We start from the raw sequence: 25508 nt of genomic DNA, 5'->3' as shown, positions 1-25508 counted from the left end.
AAACACGCAGTGAGAGAGAATAAAACCAAACACGCAGTGAGAGAGAATAAAGCCAAACACGCAGTGAGAGAGAATAAAGCCAAACACGCGGTGAGAGAGAATAAAACCAAACACGCGGTGAGAGAGAATAAAGCCAAACACACAGTGAGAGAGAATAAAGCCAAACACGCGGTGAGAGAGAATAAAACCAAACACGCGGTGAGAGAGAATAAAGCCAAACACACAGTAAGAGAGAATAAAGCCAAACACACAGTGAGAGAGAATAAAACCAAACACGCAGTGAGAGAGAATAAAGCCAAACACGCGCTAAGAGAGAAAAAAGCAAAACACGCAGTAAGAGAGAATAAAGCCAAACACGCAGTGAGAGAGAATAAAGCCAAACACACAGTAAGAGAGAATAAAGCCAAACACGCAGTGAGAGAGAATAAAGCCAAACACACAGTAAGAGAGAATAAAGCCAAACACGCAGTGAGAGAGAATAAAGCCAAACACACAGTAAGAGAGAATAAAGCCAAACACACAGTGAGAGAGAATAAAGCCAAACACACAGTGAGAGAGAATAAAGCCAAACACGCAGTGAGAGAGAATAAAGCCAAACACACAGTGAGAGAGAATAAAGCCAAACACACAGTAAGAGAGAATAAAGCCAATCACACAGTGAGAGAGAATAAAGCAAAACACGCAGTAAGAGAGAATAAAGCCAAACACGCAGTGAGAGAGAATAAAGCCAAACACGCAGTGAGAGAGAATAAAGCAAAACACGCAGTGATAGAGAATAAAGCCAAACACGCAGTGAGAGAGAATAAAGCCAAACACACAGTAAGAGAGAATAAAGCCAAACACACAGTAAGAGAGAATAAAGCCAAACACGCAGTGAGAGAGAATAAAACCAAACACGCAGGGAGAGAGAATAAAGCCAAACACACAGTAAGAGAGAATAAAGCCAAACACACAGTAAGAGAGAATAAAGCCAAACACGTGGTGAGAGAGAATAAAGCCAAACACGTGGTGAGAGAGAATAAAGCCAAACACGCAGTGAGAGAGAATAAAACCAAACACACAGTGAGAGAGAATAAAGCCAAACACGCAGTGAGAGAGAATAAAGCCAAACACACAGTAAGAGAGAATAAAGCCAAACACGCAGTGAGAGAGAATAAAGCCAAACACACAGTAAGAGAGAATAAAGCCAAACACACAGTGAGAGAGAATAAAGCCAAACACACAGTGAGAGAGAATAAAGCCAAACACGCAGTGAGAGAGAATAAAGCCAAACACGCGGTGAGAGAGAATAAAACCAAACACGCGGTGAGAGAGAATAAAGCCAAACACACAGTGAGAGAGAATAAAGCCAAACACGCGGTGAGAGAGAATAAAACCAAACACGCGGTGAGAGAGAATAAAGCCAAACACAAAGTAAGAGAGAATAAAGCCAAACACACAGTGAGAGAGAATAAAACCAAACACACAGTGAGAGAGAATAAAGCCAAACACGCAGTGAGAGAGAATAAAGCCAAACACGCAGTGAGAGAGAATAAAGCCAAACACGCAGTGAGAGAGAATAAAGAGAGAATAAAGCCAAACACACAGTAAGAGAGAATAAAGCCAAACACGCAGTGAGAGAGAATAAAGCCAAACACGCAGTGAGAGAGAATAAAGCCAAACACACAGTGAGAGAGAATAAAGCCAAACACGCAGTGAGAGAGAATAAAGCCAAACACGCAGTGAGAGAGAATAAAGCCAAACACGCAGTGAGAGAGAATAAAGCCAAACACACAGTAAGAGAGAATAAAGCCAAACACACAGTAAGAGAGAGTAAAGCCAAACACACAGTGAGAGAGAATAAAGCCAAACACACAGTAAGAGAGAGTAAAGCCAAACACACAGTGAGAGAGAATAAAGCCAAACACACAGTGAGAGAGAATAAAGCCAAACACACAGTGAGAGAGAGTAAAGCCAAACACACTGTAAGAGAGAGTAAAGCCAAACACACAGTGAGAGAGAATAAAGCCAAACACACAGTAAGAGAGAATAAAGCCAAACACACAGTGAGAGAGAATAAAGCCAAACACGCAGTAAGATAGACTAAAGCCAAACACGCAGTGAGAGAGAATAAAGCCAAACACGCAGTGAGAGAGAATAAAGCCAAACACACAGTGAGAGAGAATAAAGCCAAACACGCAGTGAGAGAGAATAAAGCCAAACACGCAGTGAGAGAGAATAAAGCCAAACACACAGTGAGAGAGAATAAAGCCAAACACACGGTGAGAGAGAATAAAGCCAAACACGCAGTGAGAGAGAATAAAGCCAAACACGCAGTGAGAGAGAATAAAGCCAAACACGCAGTGAGAGAGAATAAAGCCAAACACGCGGTGAGAGAGAATAAAGCCAAACACACAGTGAGAGAGAATAAAGCCAAACACGCAGTGAGAGAGAATAAAGCCAAACACGCAGTGAGAGAGAATAAAGCCAAACACGCAGTGAGAGAGAATAAAGCCAAACACACAGTAAGAGAGAATAAAGCCAAACACACAGTAAGAGAGAATAAAGCCAAACACACAGTAAGAGAGAATAAAGCCAAACACGTGGTGAGAGAGAATAAAGCCAACCACGTGGTGAGAGAGAATAAAGCCAAACACGCAGTGAGAGAGAATAAAACCAAACACACAGTGAGAGAGAATAAAGCCAAACACGCAGTGAGAGAGAATAAAGCCAAACACGCAGTGAGAGAGAATAAAGCCAAACACACAGTAAGAGAGAATAAAGCCAAACACACAGTAAGAGAGAATAAAGCCAAACACACAGTGAGAGAGAATAAAGCCAAACACGTGGTGAGAGAGAATAAAGCCAAACACACAGTGAGAGAGAATAAAGCCAAACACACAGTGAGAGAGAATAAAGCCAAACACACAGTGAGAGAGAATAAAGCCAAACACACAGTAAGAGAGAATAAAGCCAAACACACAGTAAGAGAGAATAAAGCCAAACACACAGTAAGAGAGAATAAAGCCAAACACGCAGTGAGAGAGAATAAAGCCAAACACGCAGTGAGAGAGAATAAAGCCAAACACGCAGTGAGAGAGAATAAAGCCAAACACGCAGTGAGAGAGAATAAAGCCAAACACGCAGTGAGAGAGAATAAAGCCAAACACGCAGTGAGAGAGAATAAAGCCAAACACGCAGTGAGAGAGAATAAAGTCAAACACGCAGTGAGAGAGAATAAAGCCAAACACACAGTAAGAGAGAATAATGCCAAACACACAGTAAGAGAGAATAAAGCCAAACACACAGTAAGAGAGAGTAAAGCCAAACACACAGTGAGAGAGAATAAAGCCAAACACACAGTAAGAGAGAGTAAAGCCAAACACACGGTGAGAGAGAATAAAGCCAAACACGCAGTGAGAGAGAATAAAGCCAAACACGCAGTGAGAGAGAATAAAGCCAAACACGCGGTGAGAGAGAATAAAGCCAAACACACAGTGAGAGAGAATAAAGCCAAACACGCAGTGAGAGAGAATAAAGCCAAACACGCAGTGAGAGAGAATAAAGCCAAACACGCAGTGAGAGAGATTAAAGCCAAACACACAGTAAGAGAGAATAAAGCCAAACACACAGTAAGAGAGAATAAAGCCAAACACGCAGTGAGAGAGAATAAAGCCAAACACACAGTAAGAGAGAATAAAGCCAAACACACAGTAAGAGAGAATAAAGCCAAACACACAGTAAGAGAGAATAAAGCCAAACACGCAGTGAGAGAGAATAAAACCAAACACGCAGTGAGAGAGAATAAAGCCAAACACGCGGTGAGAGAGAATAAAACCAAACACGCGGTGAGAGAGAATAAAGCCAAACACACAGTGAGAGAGAATAAAGCCAAACACGCGGTGAGAGAGAATAAAACCAAACACGCGGTGAGAGAGAATAAAGCCAAACACACAGTAAGAGAGAATAAAGCCAAACACACAGTAAGAGAGAATAAAGCCAAACACACAGTGAGAGAGAATAAAACCAAACACGCAGTGAGAGAGAATAAAGCCAAACACGCGCTGAGAGAGAATAAAGCAAAACACGCAGTGAGAGAGAATAAAGCAAAACACACAGTGAGAGAGAATAAAGCCAAACACACAGTGAGAGAGAATAAAGCCAAACACGCAGTGAGAGAGAATAAAGCCAAACACACAGTGAGAGAGAATAAAGCAAAACACGCAGTGAGAGAGAATAAAGCAAAACACACAGTGAGAGAGAGTAAAGCCAAACACGCGGTGAGAAATAATAAAGCCAAACACGCGGTGAGAGAGAATAAAGCCAAACACGCAGTGAGAAATAATAAAGCCAAACACGCGGTGATAGAGAATAAAGCATAATCATGCAAACCAGACTGCAATAATTACCACTGCATGGTTAAGGGTGATGGGACATTGCACCCAGACCACTTAAATGAACTGAAGTGGTCTGGGTGCCTACAGTGTCCTTTGGAGTATACTGTAGTATTTTTAGAACTTCACCTTAAGATCTGCGTCATGATCTCTCAGAACAAGAAGCGAAGACTGTTTAAGCTCACATTGTCTAAAACTGTTAAACCAGTTGTCTTTATTTTCCGAAATGAACAAACATTTTGTATTAAACAGGATCCACCCTTCAGGGCATGAATCTGAAAGAGATAAATAAAAATGAACTATCGAGCGTACTGTGCACCAATAGTAGAAAAGTATCTCACTAACAATATTGTAAACAGCTAGGGGGGCCACTAGACCCCCATTATTGATTATGCTCCCATTTCGCAGCACACAGGATGGCTGATGGCTGTGAGTCATTCCCTGCTGCTGATTAGTTACCAGGTGGGTATTGGACATCGAGTATAGTTGTGATCTATCTCACAATATAAATACAGGGTTGAGCCCCTATAGTCCATAGAGTAAATGACATGGAGGATATGGAAAATATGAAAAATGTGCACATTTATTGGTATAAAAAAAGTACATAAACAAATGGCATTTGATTGTCATGGCAGCCCTCATAGGTACTCGAGGGTTCAAGCAGGCACAATATATTATACAGATGACATGTTGTCTCCAAAAATAGCATAGAAATCCAAGCAAAAAAAAGCTTAGCAAAAATAGGACAGATGAATGAAAAGGAATAACAAATTGTTGCAATACCTGCTACTGCCAGACAAGGGAGAGACCACCCACACCACTACCCGAAAAAAAACCGAGTGATGCATGTACCCTGGAGGCGTTTTGCACCCCCTGGTGCTTTCTCAACATAAACTGTCATGGGAAAGTCTGAAAATATATAGGAGGGGTCCACTTCACAATAAGAAGTCTCAATCATGATCAAGTTATGGAGCTCTCTCAGCGCATTGCTTCCTTCCGAATCTATGGAACTAAAAATGGACACTAATTTCATACGAACACCGCTGAAGCCGCCGACCTTCCTTCATCTTGTTCATACAAACGCCGTGACGCTATATGAACAGAGCGACCCCAGATAGTTATCCCATGGAGCCCATTCGTATGACGAAAGACTATGTGAAAGACGTTGAATAGGGGATTCTGTTCGGTAGTTTTGGAATTATGTATTTTTATGCATTTTTAGTATTCTTGTAAAATGGTGACTATGCTCTATCCTCGGAGATAACTGAGTTACTTCTAGCACTTAACCCACTTATCTCCAGGATAGAGAGGAGGGTCCTATACTGTTCAGAAGAATTTGTAAGAATTTGCAAGAATTTGTCACAGTCTTCCACCAGGTCCCTTATGGGAGTGTCCCTGGGTGGAAGACCTGCATAAAAGTCGGGCATGTAGCCCCCATTAAACAGATTCCTGCTTGACTCTCAATACAGAACCTCGTCTTGTACTTGGGGGGGATTATTCGTGTGTTTTCCTGTTCGGCGCTTAGGAGTGTTCGGTAGCTGATCCTGTGTTCAGGATGGGAACATCTTTGGTGGCTTTAACCCCTTCTATACCCGGGGAGCCGTTACACACTCCTAACCCCAGTTGCTGTTCCTATACCCTAACCCACCAATTGCTGCCCCTATACCTACTACAGTCCTAACCCTCCAATTGCTGCCCCTGTACCCTACTACAGCCCCTAACTTAGGGCTCGACAAATACCATGCACCAGGTCTGACAAATGTGTATACTAACACAGCAGGCAGTTACTCCAAACACCAGCTCATAGTGAGAGACACTGCTTCCCAGAGTCACTTGGGGAAGACCAGTTATGCACCCAACTAAAGGTACATTTTTATTCCAGTATTCATGACACTATAGTTGTAAAAGCAATAATTAGCTCCCCTGGCTAACTGTTAGAGGAGTAAAAGGTGATTTTACTCACATTTTCTCCAGCGTTGCACGGGTCTCATGGCGGATGGCCCACTACTCCACTCCGCCTCTTGGGCTGATAATCAAATTTGATGATCTCAGCCAATCCAATGCTTTCATATGGGAGGCTATTGCATATGCACAGCAAAGTGCTGCATTAACCAACATCTACTCATAGAGAGGCATCGCTATGAGGAACAGATGGAGATGCTGAATGTATGTGCTGCACAGTTTGCAGCACTGACCCAGGAAGCACCTCTGGTGGCCATCTGATTGACTGCCACTAGAGGTGTTACTAGGCAGCAATGTAAGCGCTGCTTATTGGTTAAACAGTGTGTGTGCGAATGACGGTTTTCAGTGTATGGATCAGTGAGGACATGTGACTTCTGTCAGTCAAAGTGTGTATTGGTCTTAAACAGGAAGAGGTGTGGCCTTGACAGGAAGGGGTGGGGCAAATGTAGATCAGGGGTGCCTGAGCTTAGTCGCGCCTAGGGCAGCACAAAACCAAAATACACTACTGCTCCTTACTATAAATAACACCTGCAATTATTGAATACATCTACCCTACATTATGAGGTTATAGAGAGTATTTTAAGGTTGCTAAGGAAGTTAGGGTTTTAAGGTTTGAGGTTAATAAGGCTGTATTCAAGAATCAAAATATTCAAGAAAATAAGGGATTTGCCTCAGAATGACATACTGGCATTTCCAAAATCTTCACACAGGCATAGGAAACAAGTGGACCCGGGACTCAATGGTAATCTGCCCCCAAATCTCCCACACCTGCTAATAACTAACAAAAGGGCATCCCAACTTCTTAATCTTAATATCCCAAAACTTGTTAAAGGAGTGCCATTACCCGTAATAAAAAAATAAATAAAAAAACATTTAAAAAGTGAGAAGACCCAAGAAATGAAAAATACAAAAAATAAATGGCCACATAGTGAATATAAATCAAGATAAAAAAAAAAATGAGAAACATGTTAAAGATAAGATACGAGATGAGGGAATGTATGAAATGTAGAGAGAGAGAGGAATCCATCTAAATATAATTCTAGGATGAATGTAATACCCAATAGTTATTAGCAAGTAAATCGTTATTATATATAACCACTGTCTGATGTTTAACTATGTAAATTGTAAGATTGTCCATATGATAACATCCTTTGTTCCAATATCTTACTCTTTACAAACAATTAATATATGACTTGTCTTCTTACATTGGGTATCACATTCATCTTGGAATTATATTTAGATGGATTCCTCTACCTCTCTCTCGGTACATTTCGTACTTTTCCTCATCTCTCACCTGTTTCTTATCTTATCTTTAACATGTTTTTCTCTGTTTTTTAAATCTTGATTTATCTTCACTATGTGATCATTATTTTTTACTCACTTTTAAATTGTTTAAAAAAAATAAATTATTACGAGTAATGGCACTCATGTAACAATGTTATGGATATTAAGATTAAGAAGTTGGAATGCCCCATCCCCATTTTTCTTTTTTTTTAGTTATTAGTATTATACTCCTAGTATCAGTTTTGGAGATTTGGGGGCGGATTACTATTGAGTCCAGGGTCCCCTTGTTTCCTATGCCTGTGAAGATTTTGGAAACGCCGATATGTAATTCTGAGGCAAATCCCTTATTTTGATGTTTACATCTCCTAAGGGGCTGTGACAAACTGCAATTTGCCACTGGGCATTGGAGAGGACTGATTGCTAGCCTCCTGCCCTGCGACTATGGCCCTGGGATGTATTGCCCTTTAAGAACTGTATTTGGGCTTATGGACTTTTATTGGACAGTGTTGGCCCTTTTAAAAACAGTGTACGGACACATGGAAACTTTTTGGACACTTTTTCTTACCCTTTGAATCCCTGGGAAAGTGTGGCTCTTCCCCTCCCCCAGCTCCATTGTTCTCCAGCAGAGCGTTGTCCCAGGGACACTGCCAGACCATTTGGGAACTGGTTTGGGCAGGAAAAGCCATGCTTGCAATTGATAATAAAGGGACCTCAACCTAACTTTTTTACCCCTGGACGGATTGATGTGATTTTTACATATGTTGCTCCCCAAGTTATGCTGATCACAGAAATATAAGTATGTATAAAGTATGTATTAAGACATTTATTTGTATGTATAAAGAAATGTATTCGTATGTGATGTAAAATCAGGGAGTTATAAAAATGTATATAAAGTATAAGTTTTAGCATTTTTTTTTTTTCCACTCAAGCGTCATGACGTGTGGACGTGAATACGTGCGTTCGCCGGGATGACGGAGTAGGAGGGGAGCCCGCCATGCACTGCCGAGGTAGCCGCGTCTGAATGCCTCTCTCTCTGCCGTGCAAGAGAAGATCACACAAATTGTTTATTTTTTCCCAATTGATCGTCCTCAGGGAGGTTTGGCGTCGAATGAAAGGGAAACAACAGTATTAGCGATAACCCTCGAAACTATACGCTCAAGACTCGGAGTGCTGCCCTTTGAAAACATTTTTTACTTCTCTACTCTGTTAACGTCTCGAAGCACTGCTGAAAGAGAACCATGTGTGTTTTTTCTACAAACGCCGGGAACAACATGGTGAAGTAGAATTTTGTATATTATAACTCAAACTTCCACATTTTGGCTGCTCTCCGTGGCAGTGAGTATAAACGTATATCTTAATTGGGTGATACTGAATTTAAACTCAAAGTGCTGATACTCATATGCTGTACCCTCTGCTTAGTTCAGGTTAATAAGGAAAAGAAGAAAAAAACGGAAAAAAAAAAAACGAGAGAAACACTGTAATGATAAAAGGCTACAGGTTTCTAGACTTAATTGAGGCACTTATAATCGTGCAATAAGGAGTAAAGGCTAAAAGAAAAACAATAGCTAATTACACCATAGTTAACAGACAAAATCAACATTACATTTAAAAGAATCTTAAAGGAAAGGAGGAGAGGAGGAGAGGGGTTCTAAAACAGAAGGCAGCAGGCAGCAGGGAGAAAGAGAAAGTAAAAGAAAAAGGAGAAGAGACAAAGAAGAAACAAGAAATAAGAAGAGAAAGAAGAGAAAGAGAGGAGAATAAGAGAATAAGAGAAAATTTCGACAAAACTTGTAAAAAACTTTTCCCCCCCCCCATAAAATAGCAAGTCGGCATAAAGATTGATTGGTTGGGGCTTGTTCTCTCCATAAGTTGTGAATTGCTACAACATGGCTACGAAAAAAACACACAAAATCAAACTCTCTACAAGGAAAGACAAAAAAGAATCCACCCAAGATAAATCTCATGATAAATCATTAACAACATACTTCTCCCCCCAGCAACAAAAGAACTCCAAACATAGATTAAATGATATGGAACTGACTTCGGAAAGCCTGGAGCCAGATCCAATAAGAAATCCTGATAAAGATTTAATAACCATCTCCTTGCTCCAAACTAGTCTTAAGCTCAATCTGGATGAGTTCAAAGCTGATCTGGCCTCAACTGCCGCAGAAATCAAACTGGATATTAAAACTGAGATAAAAGTTCTCACTGCAAAAATGGAAATTTTTGAAGACCACCTCAAACAACTAGATTTTCAAGTTAATAATTTAACAGAAGATTGTGATAAGACACACCGGGACATTGTAAATTTACAAAACAAATTATCTGACTTAGAAGACCGTTCTAGGCGAAAAAATCTACGCTTTAGAGATATTCCAGAAAAAGGCAGACAAGAGGACGTTAAGCAATCCGTGATGGAGTACCTATCTATATTGGGTGTTCCCTTTAAATCTTCAGAACTGATAATAGAAAGATGCCACAGGACATTTAAACCACAAGTAATTCAAAATGATTCTCCTCAAGATATTATTGCATGTTTCTTCTCGTTTGATTTCAAAGAAACTATCTTGAAATTTGCAAGAACCAATCCAGCCTCCGAAGGACCCTTCCAGAAAGTCAAAGTATTTCAGGACTTATCCTTCGAAACCAGAACAAAAAGAAAAGCATTCAGCTTTGCCACTCGATCTTTGAGAAGCCACAATATAAAATACAAGTGGCTTTTTCCCCTAAAACTCAGCCTCTCCTATGAAGGCAAAAGAGAAATATTTGAGTCCAATGCGTCTTTAACAGATTGGCTCAAAAATAACAAATTACTGCTGTAGATCCATAACCTTATACTATAGGGGGTAAATGCAAATAAGGGAGGTCAGAAAGTGGAATAAGAGAAAAAGTGAAGAGAGAGATAAAGGGAAGGGAGGGAATTTGTAATTTTATTTTTTATTTTTTATTTTTTTCTTTATACTCACTAAGGTAAAACTCTTCTGAAGTAATTAACAAAGGAAAAAGCAATACTCACTCGTTTTTCTTGGGTTTTTATAATTGCACTAATTAGTTTAGTCTAGTCACTACAGGCACTTTCTTGTGTCGTCTCACTAGAAGGATATTCATGTTTAAATTATCATTATCACTTTATATGTACTAAAGCAAAATTTTTTGTGACCTAACTAATATGTTAAAAAAAGCAATACTTATTTTGATGCTTTAGGCGGTTCTATATATCATATATCTGTGAATCCTTTTATAAGTTTAATATACTACCTAGCAATAGCTAGCATAAAATAGATTTATATCATAGGCATTATGATTAAGGTATTGATAGACAAAAGAAGGCATCTTTTTTTTTTTTTAAGTAATATATTTATTTACGAAATAATTTATTTCTAGTTTATATTTATTAAGGTAAAACTCTTGGGTAGTGATTAATACCTGAAAAAAACAATATATATTTACCACTCTTGGTGCTCTTATATTATAAAATGTATTAAATATGTTAACCAGTCACCACTATAGGTATTCTACAGGTGTTGTATTATAAGAAGGATATCCATGTTTAAGCAATCTCACTAACACTTTATAGGCTCTAAAGTAAAATTGTTGCGAATTAATTAACACCTCAAAAGCTAACACTTAGGTGTTGTTTCAAGTGTAATAATATACCACAAATTTACAAATTCTTTCACAAGCTTAAGTCATTAGCTATTATAGTTTGCACATAATATATTTTCATTGTGCGCACTATGTATAAGACAATGATAGACTAACGAAGCTATCTATAAATCAAATTAAAAATTATTGATTTTTTTTATTTTTTTTCCCCCCTCTTCTTGTCTCTCTCCCTCCTCCATATAACGGGAGAGTAACACTATGAAAGAAGGAGGGCATTTCAGCGGCAGGTTTCTAACTCAGGCATGGTCTGGGGTTTCCACTCTTGTGTAGTTTTGCTACTCGATTTTCATTGCGCCTATATGGCTTTCAATGACTACTATAGCATTAGGTTTTTACCTAAATGGTTGACTGTTGATGGGGGTCTTACTCAGTGCCCTTCGTCAGATGGTATATGTGTTGGGTGTTGTTTTTTTTTCTTTTCTATTTTTAGTGTGACAAGTTATTTTTGGTTTTGTTTCTTTCAGGAAGTCAAAATATATTGTTTATATGTATTTCTATGTTGAAGTTTTTATCCTTGAATGTCCAGGGGCTTAATCCAAATAAGGAAAGGCATAGATTGTATGACGCGCTGATGAAATTAAACATACAGGTAGCTTTTCTACAAGAAACGCATTGGCTTAAAGACACCAAACAAACTTGGGGTGGAGAAAATTTTGCAACGGTGATCCAGGCCTCACTAACAGATAATAAAAAAAGGGGTGTGGCAATTATATTTAGAAAAGACATTAATTTGGATATTCTACATATTGAATTAGATTTAGAAGCGAGGTTTATTATTCTGATATGTAAGATCGAAGATAGAGTTTTTACATTGGTCAATGTTTATTTACCTAATGTTGACCCAATGACCAAATTTTCCCTGATAATAGATAAAGTTGATAAAATCAGTAGGGGACATTTGATCATTGCCGGGGATTTTAACTGTGTTAGTGATCCAGTTATGGATAGAACTTCTTTGTCCCCCTTATCAAATAATAAAGGAGCTATTAAACAAGCTAAAAAATTGAATAATATCTGTAAGCAATATAATCTATACGATATGTGGAGATTATTGCACCCCTCTGAAAAAGATTTTTCCCATCTATCTGGGGTCTATGGTACTTACTCCCGGATTGACTTCTGTCTAACAAATGCCAATACGATTCCGCTTTTTAATCATATTAATCTTAAGGAAAACACATGGTCAGACCATAGTTTTGTCCTATTTGATCTTGGTAATTCTCCTCCTCTACATCGCAATACTTGGAGATTGAATTATATCATTTTAAAGGACTCAAGTAATAGGGAGGGATCTTACCAAATTATTGGAATATTTTTGGGCAGAAAATGATCCGGGAGATACCTCCCCTTTAATAAATTGGTGCACTCATAAATCTGTAATGAGGGGTTATATAATTAAAATAGACCACTTTCTCAAGAAAAAGAACGGCACAAAATTGCCTGATTTATATATTGAATTCTACTCATGCTCTAAAAAGAACAAATTACAATCTTCTCCGGAGTTGAGAACTCAATTAAAAGACTTACAAACTCAAATCAACTTAAAAGAAGAGGAAAAAATTAAGCAAAATATAAATAAACTAAAATTAAACCATTACATCTTGGGCAATAGAGCGAGTAAAGGTTTAACTAGGAGATTACGTAATCAATATGCTAAAAACAGGGTAGAAAAGTTGGTGGTTGACCAAATTGTATACTCCACCCCATCTGAGATTGGACAAAAGTTTAACCAGTTCTATCAAGACTTGTACAATCTAGGGTTGTCCCCAGAAACCAAGGACATCAAGGAATATTTATTAAATTCCCAAATTCCGAGAATTTCTTCCCAGGATCTGACCAATCTGAATAAAAGATTTCATTTGAAGAAGTACAACTCCAAATTGACAGATTAGCTACAAATAAAACTCCTGGTCCTGATGGCTTTACAAACTTCTATTATAAATATATGAAATCTTATCTTTTAAAACCTCTTACGGAAATGTTTAATCAACTCGCAGAAAATGAGGCCATACCAAAGGAATTATTACAATCAAATATTGTCCCAATTTTAAAACCTGGAAAAGACAGTAGGGACCCAAGAAACTACAGACCGATTGCACTAATCAATGTAGATATGAAAATATATTCCGCCATTATTGCTGAGAGATTGAAATCTGTCATTACTAAATTGATTCATCCAGATCAAATAGGGTTCATCCCCGGAAGATGGGCATCAAATAACACTCGAAAGCTTATTGATATTATCGGCTTAGCTAAAGTCCATAAGGAGCCCCTCCTGGCCCTGTCCTTGGACGCAGAAAAAGCGTTCGACAGGGTCGGGTGGGACTACTTGAGAGAACTCCTTAAGGCATATGGCTTTAAAGGTTGGATATATACTGCAATTATGGTACTGTATTCTTCTCCTTCTGCCAGAACTGTAGGTCCCAATATTATTTCGACCTGGTTCGATCTTAAAAACGGAACAAGACATGGGTGTCCCCTGTCACTGCTTCTGTATATTCTATCTCTTGAACCTCTCGCGGTTAACATTAGAAACAATCATTTAATAAAGGGGGTCCCCACTAAATTTCAGGACATAAAGATTGCATTATATGCCGATGATGCTTTGGTTATTCTTACATCTCCGGAGGATTCATTAGCTGCACTAATGAAAGAAATAGATGAATTTTCTAATATTTCTAATTTTAAGTTAAATGTATCAAAATCCACAGCTTTAACCATCAATATATCTTCGATACAGGTTGAAAGGCTATCCCAAAAATATCAATTTATTTGGACTGACATAGAAATTAATTATTTGGGTCTTAGTTTCCCGGCTAATGCCTCCCATATAATGGAGAGGAACGTTATGCAGTTAATGAAAGATATGAATCAAAACCTAAAAAAATGGAAAAACTTAGAGACCCTATGGACAGGTAGAATTAATATTATTAATTCCTATATTTTACCAAAATGGTTGTATCTGTTCTCAATGGTCCCTCTCAAAATCCCTAAGGTTTGGCTATTAATGATCCAATCGGCTATTAATAAGTTCATTTGGAAAAATAAAAAGCCTAGAATAAGTCCAAAAAAATCTCAAGAAAACTGTCTCAGGGAGGGCTAAACTTCCCAAACATCACTAATCTTTATTATGCGAACACTATACGACATATTTACATTTTACAAGAACCACAATTTTTCTCTGAACCCTGGTATAAAATGGAATCCGAAGCTATACATGCTTCTAGCCTCTATTCTTATATTTGGTCAGATCCTGGTAAGCTTTTGAGAGTCTTGCCTAACTGCTTAATATCGCTGGCCCACTCTTTGGAAACATGGGCAGAAATTAAGAAAATTTTGGGTTTAACTAATCTAATCCTTAGAACTTGTAAATTAAATATATTAGAAACTAATGTAGAGGATTTATCATTGAGACACTGGCCTAACAAAGACACACTAACCTTAGCGGACATTATGCAGGGCGATAATATTTTACCCTTTCAACAGTTAGTAGATAACTTGCATATACCATCTAAAGAAATATTTACTTACTTTCGTATCAAACACTATATTCAGAAACATGTTGTCCAATCTTCTTTTCCATGGGCTAAAGAGTTGCAAACTCTATTTTCTTTTCAAACTGTACCCAAGATTATTTCGGTTGCTAACTCGTTACTTAAAGGTCTAGATCCCTTCCCGCACAAACTGGTTAAAATATGGGAAAATGCCAAATACCAGACGGCAGGCCTAGCATAATTACAGCCGCGCTTACCGATTTGTACTCACTATCACATTCTAATTAACACCTTATGTTACCTTATGTTCACAAAAGTTTTCTTTCTATTTCCTTTGTTCTTACCGATACCGTAACTGTTTTGTTTAAGCGTGATATCCGCTACATTATATAAAAATGTGCATTCTGTCTGCCACTGCATATCTGATGTAATACTCAAAAGCGCTGTTGTGGCGCTCGTTAATAATATGTAACCACCTGCACATCCAAAATAAAGAATTACAAAAAAAATATGGGAAAATGAACTTAATTTAGTGTTCTCCCCAAACGACTGGTTTTCCTCCTTAATTTTGGTAAACAAATTTGTCCATGGCTTAAACCGGACTGAGTGCCACTTTAAGCTACTGTACAGATGGTACTATACTCCGACAAGATTGGCTAAAATGTATACTTCTCAAGCTTCAACTTGTTGGAGATGTGGCACCTATTCAGGTACATTTATTCATATATGGTGGTTTTGCCCAGCACTTAAGCCATTATGGGCCTGGACTTTCAATATCTTCTCGGAAATATCTCTGAACGAAGCATCATTTAACGATATAAACAAAAATCCAGCCTCGGCCCTCCTTCATCTGAATTGGCCTTTTAAATCAAGTAAATATAGATGCTTAGCTACTCACTGCTTTATTGCAGCCAAAGTTATCATTGCGAGACAGTGGAAATCTTCAGAGCCTTTTCAGAAGGCTTCCCTAATCAAACAAGTTAAATTTCAACTAACAATGGAAAATGATATTCTTAATACCTGGTCACTGGTCTCAAAAAAAAAGAGACTGGTATTCATTTTGGTTAAAAACCTGCTCCTTACTGTATGGTAACTCATAAATTTTTCAGGTGATGGGGGGGGGGGATGGGGGTCTGGACGATGTATTTTCAACCAGTCAGTAGAAATTATCATATGGACAACAGGCATCTGAGTTTGTGTTCATTTTTTAGGGATATACTTCCTATTATATTTCCACAGACTTTTTGTTTATTACATATTAATGACTTCCTTAATTAATTTTTTTTTTTCGTTTGTTCTTTTTTGTTTGTTTGGGCGATGGCTTGTTGCATCCTAATGAATGCATTCTCTTTACATAGTAGGACCTACTTATATCAATCGGTGTAATATGCAATATGTATGTTTGTAAGTATGTATTTTTTGAATTGTATTGTAATATAAAATATAAAATCTCTGAATAAAGAAGTATTGAAAAAAAAAAAAGTATAAGTTTTAGCTTGGAGATAATTGAGAAGATACAGTAAGAAACTCAATTATCTCCCAAGCAGAGGGGAGGGAATCTGTGAGATGTAACCGTTATCTGGTTGGTTAATGTCTAATTGCCTGTGGGCGTCTCCCTTGCAGGGGAGCACTGCATAAAATCAGAGTACCTCCCATTAAACCAGAGATCTTCTTGACCCTCAATACGTAGCCTTGTCTCGTTATTGGAGGGAACTGCTATATCACACTGGGGATTGCTATGATCTGCGTACTCCCTTGAGCTTTAATCACTTAGCTCTTGTTCCTGATACGCTCTCCTGGAGGACAGAAGCTGATCCAGGGTGGACGGAAGACGGCTAGGCTCCAGTTAAGCTACGGCAGTTGTGGAGTCTGCGGTGGTTGTGGTGTCCAGTGCGGTGCTTGTGGTCCTCGCAAGCTAGGAAGCGTCCATCAACGGAGGGTACTCGGTCGGAGTACGGGGAGCTCCGTTACAGGGGCTTTTTATTAAAAATAAATGAGATATATATATTTTTCTACAGCATATTTATTGGTTAGACTCCGCTGGGCATCAGCCACTAGGGTTGGTGCTACAGCAATGAAAAACCAAGTGTCGTACCAAGGAGAGACTCCAGGGGTCTCAAAGGGGCATAACCCCAAAAACAAATGAAAAATTGAGAGAACACAAAATTCTTGTCACAATGCCAAACGACAAATGTGACTAGCTGTGTTGCCTGGAAATATACAGTAGGCTAGTAGGGATATACAATATACACTAAATTCAAAGGTTGAGATATCCCAATAAAGTGTGAATTAAAAATATAAATACGAAAACATAATTAGATCACTCAGATAGTGTAATGACCTCAGCTGAGTCATCTTTAGTAGATGAGCCAGTAGAGGTGGGTAGTCAAAGAGAGGAACCCGTCACGATAGCTACCATGAAGGAGGTAATGATTGATTTATTGAGATTTAAAGAGCTCAATCGTGCAGGAAATCAGAAGTGAGATTGTTACAAATTCAAAAGATTTAAATATCTTATCAAAGAAAGTAATAGATTTGGGCATCCAACAAGAGTCCTTAATAAAATCACAGAATCATTGTAACGCAGAAATACAGAAATTAAGAGAGGAGCTCTTGAGTTTGAAACAGAAATATAGTAGATTGGAGAATTTCTCTAGACAAAATAATATTCGCAGAAGGGGGATACCTGAAACAGTGTAGCAGGCGGATCGTCCCAACTATGTGATAACATTTTTGAACTCTCTGGTTAAATCGGATTTTGAGAGGGCCCATATGATAGATAGAGCTTATAGATTTATTCATATCGTGTTACACTGAGGGTGGCTACTTTTACGTTTTAAGGGCTTTATTAAAAGTTATGTATTAAGTCACCATAGGGCACTTGGTATTTTTTCTTTTTGTGCTTACTACATTTGTAGTTCCCTGAGGGTTAACCCCTTGCCTACGAGTGCCCTTTTCTAGCTTCCAGGCTCCTTCTTTTTCCTTTTCTTATAGATTACCCCTATCACATAATTCTCCAAGAGAATTACCTAGAGATGTGATAGTGAAATTACATTTTTTTTACACTTAAACAAAAAATATTACAGAAAGCCTTTGAATGTAACACTTTTGATGTTTCTTATGCGCAATTGAAAATCTTTCCTGATATATCTGGAGAAGTGATTATGGAACGTAGAGAATTCAGAATGATAACCAAGGTATTAAGGGATAAAAATGTGTCTTATAGATGGGGTTTTCCGACTAAACTACTTATTAAAAAGGGAATGGAGACGAAAGTAATCAACTCTCCCCTTGAGGGGGAAAGGTTTCTTAAAGATATAGACTCTCTGGGGAATGCTCAAGATATGGCTAAATGGAGATAATTGGGAGAGGGGATAGAATCAGAGGGTGATAAGGAATATTGAACTGAGTTATGGTTGTTTTCTTGGGGAGGTTTCATTTCTGGCGTAAAAGGTGTAATATTTTTGTAATTTAGTTTACAAAAATATTTTCGATAGAATGAATTTTAAGGTCACTTATTAGGATAGAGATAATTTTATTGGTTATAATGTATTGGAAAATTGCACAAAATGAGAAAGCCTTACTGGATTGATGCTTACTATAATTAAATGGGCCAGTAATGGATAGATTTAATTCATTAAAACTTAAATTAAGCACTGGTTAATATGTAAATTTTTCACTAAGCTCAATTTAAGCTCGTATTAAATGGCCTTCAATGGCCTCTATGGATATAAATTTAAAGTCACGTACTATACTAGAGATAATATTATTTGTTATATTGTATTGGAAAATGGTACAAAATAAGATATCATCACGGGATGCATGTTTATTATAATCAAAAGGGGATGTTATAGAATTAAGCTCGTATTAAATGGCCTTAAATGGCCTCTATGGATATAAATTTAAAGTCATGGATAATATTATTTGTGATATTATATTGGAAAATGGCCCAAAGTATGATATCATCATGGGATAAATAGGGATGTCCCGAACGGTTCGCTGGCGAATAGTTCCTGGTGAACATCGCGTCTTCGCATCCGCCGCGGACGGCGAACATTTGCGATGTTCGGTCCGTTCCCTATTCGTCATCATTGAGTAAACTTTGACACTGTACCTCACAGTCAGCAGACACATTCCAGCCAATCAGCAGCAGACCCTCCCTCCCAGACACCCCACCTCCTGGACAGCATCCATTTTAGATTCATTCGGAAGCTGCATACATTTATTTTTTATTTATTTTTATTTTTATTTTTTTTTATATTTACTGCTCACTCGTCCTTTTTCCATAGATATAGACAACAGCAACAAAGATTAAAATTTAAAATCAGCTTTCCTATTCTCCACACCCCACACTGACGCGTTTCAGCCGAAGCTTTTTTCAAAGTGTACATGTGTACAGTAATTACCTTTGGGTCTCAACATTGATTTTGAAATTAACAGCATTTTATAACAATAATAATTTTAAGGATGTTTCTAAGAATGTTTTTTAGAAAAGGAATTTTTGGTACTGTTCCTTTAAATACTTTTGAATAGGTTTTTAACTTATATCTTAATAAGTTTTGGTAGTCCATCCAACAAATATGTGTATGAAATACAGGGAGTGCAGAATTATTAGGCAAATGAGTATTTTGACCACATCATCCTCTTTATGCATGTTGTCTTACTCCAAGCTGTATAGGCTCGAAAGCCTACTACCAATTAAGCATATTAGGTGATGTGCATCTCTGTAATGAGAAGGGGTGTGGTCTAATGACATCAACACCCTATATCAGGTGTGCATAATTATTAGGCAACTTCCTTTCCTTTGGCAAAATGGGTCAAAAGAAGGACTTGACAGGCTCAGAAAAGTCAAAAATAGTGAGATATCTTGCAGAGGGATGCAGCACTCTTAAAATGGCAAAGCTTCTGAAGCGTGATCATCGAACAATCAAGCGTTTCATTCAAAATAGTCAACAGGGTCGCAAGAAGCGTGTGGAGAAACCAAGGCGCAAAATAACTGCCCATGAACTGAGAAAAGTCAAGCGTGCAGCTACCAAGATGCCACTTGCCACCAGTTTGGCCATATTTCAGAGCTGCAACATCACTGGAGTGCCCAAAAGCACAAGGTGTGCAATACTCAGAGACATGGCCAAGGTAAGAAAGGCTGAAAGACGACCACCACTGAACAAGACACACAAGCTGAAACGTCAAGACTGGGCCAAGAAATATCTCAAGACTGATTTTTCTAAGATTTTATGGACTGATGAAATGAGAGTGAGTCTTGATGGGCCAGATGGATGGGCCCGTGGCTGGATTGGTAAAGGGCAGAGAGCTCCAGTCTGACTCAGACGCCAGCAAGGTGGAGGTGGAGTACTGGTTTGGGCTGGTATCATCAAAGATGAGCTTGTGGGGCCTTTTCGGGTTGAGGATGGAGTCAAGCTCAACTCCCAGTCCTACTGCCAGTTTATGGAAGACACCTTCTTCAAGCAGTGGTACAGGAAGAAGTCTGCATCCTTCAAGAAAAACATGATTTTCATGCAGGACAATGCTCCATCACACGCGTCCAAGTACTCCACAGCGTGGCTGGCAAGAAAGGGTATAAAAGAAGAAAATCTAATGACATGGCCTCCTTGTTCACCTGATCTGAACCCCATTGAGAACCTGTGGTCCATCATCAAATGTGAGATTTACAAGGAGGGAAAACAGTACACCTCTCTGAACAGTGTCTGTGAGGCTGTGGTTGCTGCTGCACGCAATGTTGATGGTCAACAGATCAAAACACTGACAGAATGCATGGATGGCAGGCTTTTGAGTGTCCTTGCAAAGAAAGGTGGCTATATTGGTCACTGATTTGTTTTTGTTATGTTTTTGAATGTCAGAAATTTATATTTGTGAATGTTGAGATGTTATATTGGTTTCACTGGTAAAAATAACTAATTGAAATGGGTATATATTTGTTTTTTGTTAAGTTGCCTAATAATTATGCACAGTAATAGTCACCTGCACACACAGATATCCCCCTAAAATAGCTATAACTAAAAACAAACTAAAAACTACTTCCAAAAATATTCAGCTTTGATATTAATGAGTTTTTTGGGTTCATTGAGAACATGGTTGTTGTTCAATAATAAAATTAATCCTCAAAAATACAACTTGCCTAATAATTCTGCACTCCCTGTAGAACCTTTTGGAAGCTATATGTGGTACAATTCATTTGGGTCTGAATTCACCCCACCTTTTTTGCACTTTCTCCCTTCTCCCTTTTCCTATATTATCATTGAAATAGAGAACTGTTTTAACATATTCTATGCAAATTTAGTGAGATGTTATATCCTTTTTATACTTATAATACACAGTAAGATATATATGCTATTCATGTCCGTTTTTCCTTTCTTCTCTTCACATTTATTTATATATCTGATATGCCGATATCATGAACTAAGGGCATTTTGCCCTATCCATAATGGACGTTTCGCCCATCACTCATGTGACCGCCACTCTGTCAAGACTAATACGTTATAGGAAATTACGTTCCCGTTCGACAATCACGTGACTCGCGTCACAGGAAATGACGCGCCGACAAGCTAGGAAGCACGTATGGAGGACACAGACCGGATATCAGCGAAGGGATCCGGCGGACATGTTGGGGAGGGCAGCAGGGATCTGTCTATAGCCGGAAGTGCAGCCATAATTTGTGTGGCGAAACACTTCCGGCTATGACCATATAAGGAAATTATATTAGGTTTATGCACACAGGTGCAAATTATAATTCACTCTGTTCCCTGTTTCCCCTTAGTGTATATAAGCATTTTATATTCAGTTGGCAAGACAGATGCACTTGAGAAAGACCTGTTATGGTTGAAACGCGTTGTGCTTTATTTACTATTTTATTTGTGTATATATATACCTTTTTATTTTAAACTATTTGTTTGAATAAATAATCTTTTATATACTTTGGAGTCTGCTGCACTTTCATCAGTCCCTGCGGACCTCCCTGGAAGATTTAACCTTATATGTCTCAAGGAGGAGACGACAAGCGCTAAGAGTTTAGAGCTTATAAAAGGCTCTGAAAATTGTGAGTTTGAAGAAAATTGCTTTCTCTCACTTTTACATTGTATATACAGGGTACACTATGTGTGTTTTATTTTATTCATATGTAGGTAAAAAGAACAACTTGTTTATGTAACCACTTGAAACATTAATTAAGCGGTAGCTTTAGGGTGGTACACCAAAATTTATTAGGATAGCATTGCAGATGTCTACTGAGCCAGATATAATAAAGCTCAGAGTAGATATCTGCCGCTAAGTATATGCTGGTGATACTCTTATACCACCCAGGATTTATGGAACATTTGAGTATCAATTTGTATTTTTAATTCACACTTTATTGGGATATCTCAACCTTTGAATTTAGTGTATATTGTATATCACTACTAGCAACACAGCTAGTCACATTTGTCGTTTGGAATTGTGACAAGAATTTTGTGTTTTCTCTATTTTTTTAATATTTTTGTCTTGGCTAGTAGTGGATCGTTAGTTCCCAGCGATATTTTAAAGAGGAAGCGATGCACTGAGAAAGCTCCATAACATCAGCATGATTGAGACTTCTTATTGTGGAGTGGGATCAACATTTAAGATCAATCTCGACAAGAAAGATTGTCAAACTCCTCACTTTAAAAAGGGACTGCACCAGTAATGAGCATCCCGGCATACTTACTGCTCCTAATTTACACAACATTATCACACACAGGTGCGGGCAATCTTAATCTTACTTTGAGGACCCTCACTCTGAGTGGACCCCTCCTACATATTTTCAGACTTTCCCATGACAGTTTATGTTGAGAAAGCACCAGGGGGTGCAAAACGCCTCCAGGGTACATGCATCACTTGTTTTTTTTCGGGTAGTGGTGTGGGTGGTTTCTCCCTTGTCTGGCAGTAGCAGGTATTGCTACAATTTGTTATTCCTTTTCATTCATCTGTCCTATTTTTGCTAAGCTTTTTTCTTTTGCTTGGATTTCTTGGCTATTTTTGCAGACAACATGTCGTTACTGATGTCGCGAACATAACATTTTCCGTTTGCAACGGGCGAACCGCCATAGACTTTAATAGGCAGGCGAATTTTAAAACCCACAGGGACTCTTTCTGGCCACAATAGTGATGGAAACGTTGTTTCAAGGGGACTAACACCTGGACTGTGGCATGCCGGAGGGGGATCCATGGCAAAACTCCCATGGAAAATTACATAGTTGATGCAGAGTCTGGTTTTAATCCATAAAGGGCATAGATCACCTAACATTCCTAAATTGTTTGGAATAACGTGCTTTAAAACATCAGGTATGATGTTGTATCGATCAGGTAGTGTAAGGGTTACGCCCGAGTCACAGTGACAGACCAAACTCCCCATTTAACGCACCGCAAACAACCGCAAACAGTCCATTTGCACAAGGTTGGATACCAAGCTAGCCATGTCCCGTTCCTTGTCCTCACTGATGTCATTGAATGTCTCTTCCTCCACCAAGCCACATACAACACCAAGGGTCCCCGAAAGGTGACAACAAGCCCCCTGGGACGCCTGCTGTGCTTGGTCTTCCACCTCCTCAAAGCCACCTTCCTCCTCTGACTCCTCTTCTTCAGACTCCTCTCTCTGCGTTGCCTCTCACTGCGTTATTATATTCCTATCAGTTTAATCCCTGTTACGTCAGGGCACGTGTATCAGGGCACGTGTATTTGGCGTCGATTTTAGGAACCGGGAGATGGAAAAAGATGCTTGGTCGGTCCTCCTACTTCAAATTTGGGGCACTGCGCGTGCAATCTAATGTGCCACCAGATAGGAGTGGTGTGTTAAGTAGTACTATTCTTATCAGTTTAATCCCTGTTATGTCCCCTATCAGGGGACATGTATATGGCAACGATTTTAGGAACCAGGAGATGGAAAAAGATGCTTCGTCGGTCCTCCTATTCAAATTTGGGGCACTGCGCGTGCAATCTAATGTGCCACCAGATAGGAGTGGTGTGTTAAGAAGTACTATTCTTATCAGTTTAATCCCTGTTACGTCCCCCTCATCAGGCCTTTTTTAGTCGAATGTGTCGCCCACTGTCAGTCCCTTCGGGATCCATCCCTCATTCATCTTAATAAAGGTGAGGTAATCTAGACTTTTTTGACCTAGGCGACTTCTCTTCTCAGTGACAATACCTCCTGCTGCACTGAAGGTCCTTTCTGACAGGACACTTGAAGCGGGGCAGGCCAGAAGTTCTATCGCAAATTGGGATAGCTCAGGCCACAGGTCAAGCCTGCACACCCAGTAGTCAAGGGGTTCATTGCTCCTCAGAGTGTCAATATCTGCAGTTAAGGCGAGGTAGTCTGCTACCTGTCGGTCGAGCCGTTCTCTGAGGGTGGACCCCGAAGGGCTGTGGCGATGCGTTGGACTTAAAAAGCTCCGCATGTCCTCCATCAACAACACGTCTGTAAAGCGTCCTGTCATTGCCGGCGTGGTCGTGGGAGGAGGAGGATTACTTTCACCTCTTCCCCTGTTAGATTCCTGTTGTGCTGTGACATCACCCTTATCCGCTGTGTAAAGCATACTTTTTAATTTATTTTGGAACTGCTGCATCCTTTCCGACTTGCCGTAATTCGGTAACATTTCAGGCACTTTCTGCTTATACCGGGGGTCTAGTAGCGTGGACACCCAGTACAGGTCATTCTCCTTCAGCCTTTTTATACGAGGGTCCCTCAACAGGCACGACAGCATGAAAGACCCCATTTGCACAAGGTTGGATGCCGAGCTACTCATGTCCCGTTCCTCGTCCTCAGTGATCTCACTGAAGGTATGTTCTTTCCCCCAGCCACGTACAACACCACGGGTACCAGATAGGTGACAACGAGCACCCTGGGATGCCTGTTGTGGTTGGTCTTCCTCCTCCTCCTCAAAGCCACATTCTTCCTCTGACTCCTCTTCCTCACAATCCTCTTCCAGCGTTGCCGCAGGTCCAGCAAGCGATGCTGATAAGGCTTTTTCTGGTGGTGATGGTGACCACAACTCTTCCTCTTCACGCTCATCTATGGCCTGACCCAGCACTCTTCGCAGGGCACGCTCCAGGAAGAAAACAAATGGTATGATGTCGCTGACTGACTAGGATTGTCACCTCCTCAAAAGGACGCATGAGCTTACAGGCATTGCGCATGAGCGTCCAGTAACGTGGCAAAAGAATTCCCAGCTCCCCAGATGCTTTCCTAGCACCCCGGTCATACAAATAGTCGTTAACGGCTTTTTCTTGTTGGAGCAGGCGGTCGAACATTAGGAGTGTTGAATTCCAACGTGTCAGGCTGTCGCAAATCAAGCGCCTCACTGGCATGTTGTTTCGCCACCGGATATCTGAAAAGTGCGCCATGGCCGTGTAGGAACGCCTGAAATGGCCACACACCTTCCTGGCCTGCTTCAGGACGTCCTGTAAGCCTGGGTACCTATGCACAAAGCGTTGTACGATCAGATTACACACATGAGCCATGCACAGCACATGTGTCAACTTGCCCAAATTCAATGCCGCCAACAAATTTGTTCCATTGTCACAAACCACTTTGCCGATCTCCAGTTGGTGCGGAGTCAGCCACTGATCCACCTGTGCGTTCAGGGCGGACAGGAGTGCTGGTCCAGTGTGACTCTCTGTTTTCAGGCAAGTCAACCCCAGGACGGCGTGACACTGCCGTATCCGGGACGTGGAATAGTACCTGGGGAGCTGGGGGGGTGCCGTG

The 25508-nt window shown here is 39.5% G+C and overlaps 1 protein-coding gene across 1 annotated transcript in view; it reads right to left on the bottom strand.

The window, feature by feature from the left end:
- The window catches only part of LOC134610524 (B-cell differentiation antigen CD72-like), a 102744-nt gene that overhangs the window by 22284 nt on the left and 54952 nt on the right, over nt 1-25508 (bottom strand). The window contains exon 5 of the mRNA XM_063453489.1: nt 4503-4648. Coding sequence (XP_063309559.1) covers nt 4503-4648 — 146 coding nt within the window. The remainder of the gene's footprint in view (nt 1-4502; nt 4649-25508) is intronic.

This window comes from Pelobates fuscus, chromosome 5, assembly GCF_036172605.1.
Source record: "Pelobates fuscus isolate aPelFus1 chromosome 5, aPelFus1.pri, whole genome shotgun sequence".
Lineage (NCBI taxonomy): Eukaryota > Metazoa > Chordata > Amphibia > Anura > Pelobatidae > Pelobates > Pelobates fuscus.
This window is presented reverse-complemented; position numbering and strand designations above follow the sequence as displayed.